The 7,910-nt window shown below is 49.9% G+C and overlaps 1 protein-coding gene across 1 annotated transcript in view; it reads right to left on the reverse strand.

Moving 5' to 3' along the window:
- The window catches only part of LOC116742258 (maestro heat-like repeat family member 5), a 33,077-nt gene extending 25,562 nt beyond the window's left edge, over positions 1-7,515 (reverse strand). Inside the window, 5 exon segments of the mRNA XM_032609584.1 lie at positions 2,948-3,000; positions 4,517-4,704; positions 5,852-5,990; positions 5,993-6,106; positions 7,218-7,515. Of these exon segments, the coding sequence (XP_032465475.1) occupies positions 2,948-3,000; positions 4,517-4,704; positions 5,852-5,990; positions 5,993-6,106; positions 7,218-7,515 (792 nt within the window).
- Between the last annotated feature and the right edge of the window lie 395 nt (positions 7,516-7,910).

The following is a 7,910-nucleotide window of genomic DNA, read 5'->3' on the forward strand; positions in this document are numbered from 1 at the left end:
CCTTTGAAATTTCCATATAAATTTTTAACTTATAGATTATGTTTAATTCTATAATAAAGTTAGTTGGGATTTTGATTGGCATCGCATTGAATCTATAAATCAATTTTGGGAGAATTGACATCTTAACATTATTGACTCCTGTTATCCATGATCATATAGCTCCATTTATTTAGGTTTTCTTTAATTTCTTTCTGCAAATGTTTGTAAAGGTTTTGCACATATTTTGTTAAATTTATCTGAGTCTTTTATGTTTTTCGTGTGGCTGTGTCATTGTGTTTTTAAACCTTACTTTCCAATTGTCTGTTGTTAGTATATAGAAATTCAATTGACATTTGCATATTGATTTTGTATCCTGAGATCTAGCTAAATTCAATTATTAGTAATTAATAGTTTTAGCATTAAAAAAAAACTTTTGTGAGATTTTCTGTGTATGCAATTATGTTGTCTGCAAAGAAAGATGGTTTTACATTTTCCATTGCAATCTGTGTCTGTGTTCCCGTTCCTCTTACCTTACGGCATTGGTTAGGACTTCAGTGCAACGTTGACCAGAAGTGGAGAGGGTGGACATCTTTGCCTTATTCTGATCTTAGCAGGAAGGTGTCCATTTATTTGTCACTAGGTATGTGAGTTGTAGGGTTTTCATAGATGTCAGTTTCCTCCTATTCCTACTTTGTTGAGAGCCTTTCTCTTTGTGATATTGTGATTTGTAATAAAAATATATATTTGGTCTTCATCTCTATTTTCATCTGGCACAGAACTTCTAAAACCCTTTCCTAAGTGATTAGAGCAGTAAAGGTGTCTTTTGTTGTTCGTAACAAGCCCGGTTCCACTTTTGGAAAGCCCTTAGGTAACCACAGGATGGGGGCAAGTTGCCAGGGGAACCAATCATGGTTAGAGGGTTGGAACTTTCATTCACTCCTCAACTTTCAGAGAGGGGAGAGGGGCTAGAGATTGACTTTAATCACCAGTGGCCAGTGATTTCATTAATCGTGCCTATTAACGAAGCCTCCGTTAAAAGCCCCAAAGGACTGGGATCTGAGAAATTTCATGTGCTGAACATGTGTGGACTTTTTGTATATTGCCGGATTTATTTTGCTAATATTTTGTTAAAGACTTTTGAGTCCATCTTCATGAAGGATATTGCTCTGTAGTTTTGTTGTAATGTCTTTGTCTGGCTTTGGTGTCAGAGTTGTGCTGGCCTTATGAAAACATTTTGGAAGTGTTTCTTCTTCCTCTATTTCCTGAGAGAATTTGGATAGAATTGGTATTACTTCTGCCTTAACTTGTGATAGAAAATTAACCAGAAAAGTATCTGGGCCTGGAGTTTTCTTTGTGGGAAGGTTTATAAAATATGATTCCAGTTTCTTTAATACAGGACTTCTCAGACTTTCTGTTTCTTCTTGCGTCAGTTTGGTAGTTTGTGTTTTCTAAGGAGTTAGTCTATTCAATCGAAATTGCCTAATTTATTGGAATCGTATTTTATTACCATCCCATATTAAAGGATGTGCAGTGATATTCTTTCTTTGCTGTTACTGAATATTTTTTATTTTCTTGATCAGCCTATCAAGGAGCTTATCATTGTATCAATCTTTTTGAATAACCTGCTTTTGGTTTTATTCACTCTCTACTGCTTGTCCGTTTAAAAAATTTCTTTGATTTTTACTCTACTTTTTATTATTTTCTTCCCTCTACTTACTTTGGGCTTAATTTGCACTTTCGGAGATAGTTTCTTAAAATGGAGGTTTAGGAAATAGATTTTATACACTTTTTTCTTTTCTAATATAGGCATTAAAAATATAACTTTCTTCTAAGCATTGTTTTTTGTTGAACCCCACAGATTTTCAAAATTTCATATTGTGTTTTACTTATCATTCAGTTCAAAGTATTTTTTAATTTCCTTTGTGATTTCTTCTTTGACCTACGGAGTATCTAAGAGTGTGGTCTAACTTCCAAATATTTGGAATTTTTCCAGATGTATTTTTGCTATCGTTCTGTAATTGATGTTCTGGGCAGAGAATGTACTCTGTTTGATTTCAGTCCTTTTAAATTTATTGAAACTTGATATATGGCCCAGCAAATGATCTATCTTGGTGAATGTTCTATTTACATTTGAAAGGAACGTCAATTAGATCAATTTGGTTAATTACGTTGTTCAAGTCTTCTGTGTCCTTGTGATTTTCTGTCTCATTTTTCTATTAAGTACTTGTACTGCTGCTGCTGCTGGTGTTATTTCCACTAAATGCCATTTAATTGCTACTATTCTGCTGCTGCTATATGATGATAATAACTAATGTAGGGAGTGAGGGCTTCCTGTCTGTCTGGCACAGTGCCAAACACTACGTGGATTATTTCCTGTCATCTCACAATGAACATTTGAGGTTGGTAATTTTACCCCCATTTGACAGACGAGGAAACTAAGGTACGGAGAGGCAAAGTAGGTCACCCGACATGCAGCTGTGATTGGTTGAATCTGGACTTAAACCCAGGTCTGCCAGGGCCCCATGTCCCTTTTCCTGGCCACACAAAGCCTTCACGTGGTGTGTGGTTGGAGATGGACCAGCATGACACCCATCCTCGGCTGTGGCAACTTCAGTCCACGCCGACCTCTTCTTTCCTCCCTTGGTCTCAGATCTGGCCTCTGCATCCTCTCTGGGCCCCTCAGTCACAGATCCAGCCCCCAGGGTGGGTGGGAAGGACACTTACTCTGTGCCAGGTGCCTAGAGACCAAGGTTCAAATCCCAACTCCACAGAGACCAGTCCCATGACTGTCGTCAAGTACCCTCCCCTCCAAGCCTGTTGCTCATCTGTAACAGCCTCGCCCTGCCTCCCCCTCTGTCCCCTCCCTCCCCCTCCCTCCCTGATCTCCTCCCTCCTCCCAGGGCTGAGCGGGTGCCTCCCATCCCCCATCATCCCGGCAGAAGGCCTTGTGGCAGAGCTCCCTCCCTACCTGGGCCAGCTGCTCTTCCCAGCAAGCCTTCCCTCTCTCCTTGAAGATTTCCTCTGTGGGATGGAGGACGGGTCCCTGGAGGCCAGACCTGATGTCCATGGCCAGGACCGGGTCTTGGGCTCCATCTCCCCCGTCCCTTGGACACGACTGATGTCCTGCCTCTGCCCATTCTGGCTCCATCGGGGAGGCGAGCTCGGAGGATGGCGAGCCGGACTTGGGCTCAGGGTCCAGAAAGCTGGTCTGGAGTTGTGGCCCTGCCACACTTGCTGTGTGACCTCAGGTAGGTCACGTTCCCTCTCTGGACCTCAGGCTCACCAATGGTAAATGGAGGGTTCCCTCTGGGCATGGTTGCTTGGGATGTACTTGGGTCCCCTCAAGGGTGGGAAAACGAGGCTCAGAGAGGGGCACATTGGGAGGCTGCAAAGCTTTTACGGAACTTTGGAAACCCAACCTCAGGGGGAGCGGCTGCTTCAGGGATGGCTCTGGGGGTTTCAGAAGTCACCCAAGGCAAAGAGGGACCTCCACCCAGCCTGCCAGCCCCAGGCACAGGGTGCAAAGCTGAGCCAAGAGTCCACTCTCCCAAGCACGGCCTCTGAGGCCTCCCCGCCGGCTTCCTTGTAGAGAGCAGGGCCTGCCACCCCCCTTTCCTCCCCCTGACCTCAACCCCTCGCCGAGGCTGCTGACCAGCTCCTCCCTAAGGCCCTGAGGTGTACTCACACCACTCCCTCCTCAAACTCCTACTCATCCCTCAAGGCATGGCTCAGACTTGGCTGCCTGCTCCGGGAAGCCCTCCCTTATGGCCACCAGGGCCGCCCGGTACCTCCCCCGCTGGGCAGAAGTGAGCTCAGCTCATGCTTGTGAATGGATGAATGAGTGAGGGATGAGAGTTGGCGCGTGCCTGCCTGGGAGGCTGTGAGCTCCTGAGGGCAGAGCCGGGCACGTGACAGGCGCTCAGTGTTTGCTGTCTTGCATTAGCTGAGCCTCAGGCTGGCAAGACCCTTCCCTGTAAGTCCTCTCTGGGGGTTCTCAGAGACCCCTGCTATCCAGGCGGTCCTTCCAGTGGCTCAGAGGCAGCGGCTGCTGAGGAAACACAGAGACCTGGACCCCACAGGCCCAGGACGTGCGGCTGGGTGACCCAGGCCCGTCGCACAGCCTCTGTGAGCTTGGCCTCCCCGTCTGCCATTGATCCGGGGAGAGGACCACGTGGCAGGGCAGGCCTGCCTCCTGGGCTTCCTCGCTCCGTCCCGAGTCTGTCCAGGCCTGTTGTCGAAATGCTGACAGCAGGAGCACAGGCTAGTGGGGATGGGCAGCTCGGCTAGCCGCTGGTGCCCTACCCTGGGAGTCCCGAAGTGGCCCAGGCTGGCCGAGGGGAGGTGGGCTGCGGGAGTGCTCAGGCCATAGCCCATGGCCCTCCGGCACGGGGATGCTTCACTGTTGCACAGCCTGCGTGTGTCCCACGGATCAGCAGCCCTGCATGCCCCCTCCTGCTCTCTCCTCATGACCTCCCCCTCCACCTGCTGGCCTGGGGACAGAGGGTGGCCAAGCCCAGGCCCTGAGCACGGGACATACCTTTAGAGGTCAGGACGCCCATCACGTAGAGGAGGCTGCGGTGCAGGAAGACGCCCGACAGGACCTCGGTCTCCAGGTGCTGGGCCACCAGCTGCCAACAGTGCCTGCAGGTGGCCACCAGCACGTTGCTGGCCGCGTCCCGGTAGCCCTGCTCCAGCTCCCGGGTGCGGGCAGGAAGGAAGAGTGGTCTGGTTTGGTGGGCAGCACGGCTACCGTCCACCCAGTTTTTCGATAGAAAACTGAGACCGAGGAAGGCCGACATGCATAGCTGGCAGGTGAAGATCAGGTCCAATCTCAGGCTCAGAACTGCACGTGCCTGTCAGCATCCCCGGCCCTCTGACTGGTCCAAGACCCATTGTCATTCTTGCTTCTGAGCCTTTGCTCGTGCTGTACCTCCTGCCTGCCTTACGGGTCCCACTTTCCCTTGTCTATGCAAACCCTAGCCCTGCATTTGGTGGCATCTGAAAGTGAGGGGGTCTCTGGTCTCTCCCCACGTGACGCTGGTCCCTGTGATGCTGTTTGATCATCCTATGAAATTGTTATATCATTTATAAAATTTTTAAAATTTATTTATTTGTTTTATTTATTTATTTTTGTCTGTGTTGGGTGTTTGTTGCTGTGCACGGGCTTTCTCTAGTTGAGGTGAGCGGGGGCTACTCTTCGTTGTGGTGCGAGGGCTCCTCGTTGCGGTGACTTCTCTTGTTGTGGAGCATGGGCTCTAGGGCACGCGGGCTTCAGTAGTTGTGCCACGTGGGCTCAGTAGTTGTGGCTCGCGGGCTCTAGAGCGCAGGCTCAGTACTTGTGGCGCAAGGGCTTAGTTGCTCCGCAGCATGTGGGATCTTCCCCGACCAGGGCTCAAACGCGTGTCCCCTGCACTGGCAGGTGGAGTCTTTTTTTTCTGTGGTACGCGGGCCTCTCACCGTTGTGGCCTCTCCCGTTGCGGAGCACAGGCTCTGGATGTGCAGGCTCAGCGGCCATGGCTCACGGGCTTAGTTGCTCTGTGGCATGTGGGATCTTCCCGGACCAGGGCTTGAACCCATGTCTCCTGCACTGGCAGGCGGATTCTTAACCGCTGAGCCACCAGGGAAGCCCCTCCATTCATTCTTTTATTCACTCATTCATTAAAAAGCCAGACAGAGCTTTCCCCCAATCATCTACCCAACCATCCATCCCCTGTGACTTTAGGCAAATCATTTCCCTTCCCTAAGCCTCAGTTTCCTCATCTCTGGGGATCATAATAATCTTATCGAGAGACTGTTCAGAGGATGGTGCACACGTATCCGTCCACTTTCCTCCCTTCCCCCTTGGCTCATTGGACACATGAGATTGACTTGCCCCAAATCATGGCGCTGCTGTCTGGAGGAACCAAGGTTTGATCCCCCTTTGGGGTCCAGCCCTTCCCCCTGCTCCCCACGACTGCCCTGAGTGGCCCGAGCAGCTCCCACCTCCAGGTTGTCTACAAAGTAGTCATGATGGTTTCCAGCACCAGGTTGGGGTCCCCGTGAGCCACGTTCTTGATTTTCTCGATGACGTACTTCAGGTGGAGGGGTTCTGAACTATTCAGGTCCCGGAGTGTCTTGAAGCAGATGGTTAAAGCAGATGGCAAGAAAGTGTGAGGATCGGTGTGCTGTAGGAATGTCACATTGTGCTAACAGGGCTGGGTGGGCAGCAAAAGGGTAGGGCTGGGAATGGGAAACAGTGATCTGAAAGGGAGGACTGGGAACTGAACACACTGGGAAATCCTGGGCCTCCTGACTGTTCTGTCAGTCCTTCCGGGGTTCAAGGTAGGATGAGAAGCAAGAAAGCAAGCAGGGAATGCATCCTTGTTCACCCATGGGTATTTCCATCCATTCACTGATTCATCCTCCTTTTCATGCATCCATTTACCCATTCATCTATCACCCACCTATCCATCAATCCATCCATTAATAAACGTATCCATCTATCTACCCATCCACTCATAAATTCATCTATTCATCCATCTACCCACTCTTCATCCATTTAAAAATTCATTCTACCCATCCATCCATTTATCCATCCATCCACCCATCCCTCTGTCCCTCCATCTATTCATTCCTTCATCCTTTCATCCTCCATCCAGTCACCCAACATTCAATGATGTTCATTCACTGTGTGGTCATAGGGCTGTGTGTGCGGCTTAAAGGGGATTCAAGGCCCAGCTCTGTTCTGAAGGAGCCTCCAGCCCAAGGGAGCCCTACCCAGTATTGGTGGACTTCAGTTCTCTGGGGGAGTTGTATAAAAGGCCCTGGGCACACAGAGAGGAGATGGGTGATAAATCCTGACTAAGGTGGAGAGTCGGGACTGTCTTCTCAGAGGAGGTGGCACTTTAACTTGGCCTAGAAGGATGAGGGCAAGTCATCCTTTGAATGAGGGGAAAAGCATTCCAGTGAGAGGGCCAGGGGTAAGCTGAGGTTCTAAGGTGTGAAAGGTGCTGGAGGAGAGTGGAGGGTGATGGGTGAGGGAAGGCATTTTGGATGGTGCCTCAGGAGACTTGAAAAGGCCAAGGAGGATGGGCAGGAGTCTCTGCTGAAAGCTGCCTATGTCCACACTTCTTGACACCCCAAGGTCCCAGAGAGTGGACTTTCTCTGGCTCTTGTCACCAGGACTTCTTTGGGTGGAGGGACTGAGGGGGTCTGCTGGAACCTGACTGCCCTGCCTGAGTCCCGGTGCCAGTGGTCACCTGCGCTGTAGGCTTCCTCCATGAATGTCTTGTGTTCCTTGGGCACCAGGGCGGCCTGGCTGCTCTGTGACTTGCAGAGCAGGATGGTGGTGGGGTGTATCCATCTGTCCCTGGGGGCAGAATCCTGGGGCACATTTATGTAAGACTCGTTCTTCGTGGATTCAGAGATGTGGGCGGAGATTCTGAAACAGAAAAGGGGTTCCTGGGTGTATGCATCTGGGTGCCCTTGTGTGCGTTCATGGATGCAGGTGCAGTAGATGCCGAGAGCCACCTTGGTCTGGATCAGGCTTGGCAACATTTTTCCATGCACCCACCCTTCTGTTTAATAGACTGACTGAATCCTGGGAGGAGGGCATGGGTCTGGAGGCCCAAGGGACACGGTTGAGTGGGCAGCATCACCTGTGGGCCTGGTGGGGCCTTGTTTCCCAGCAAGTGTTGGTGGGACAGACATGGCTGGCAGGAATTAGAGGGCTCAGGGTATGGCAACCGCTCTTAATACTAACATTAAGAGGGCCAAGCCCTCTTAATATCGAACTATGAAATATGTGTCAGATAAAGTCACTCAGAATCCTCCCATGGTTTCCCTCTGCACTCAGAGAAAAACCCAAAGTCCTAAGAATGATGAAGATGACACTGGTGCTTCCATCCACATGGAGCCACAAGGACAAGATTCACCCTCCTGCCTTACGTAAC

The sequence above is a fragment of the Phocoena sinus genome, chromosome 17, assembly GCF_008692025.1.
Source record: "Phocoena sinus isolate mPhoSin1 chromosome 17, mPhoSin1.pri, whole genome shotgun sequence".
NCBI classification, from domain to species: domain Eukaryota; kingdom Metazoa; phylum Chordata; class Mammalia; order Artiodactyla; family Phocoenidae; genus Phocoena; species Phocoena sinus.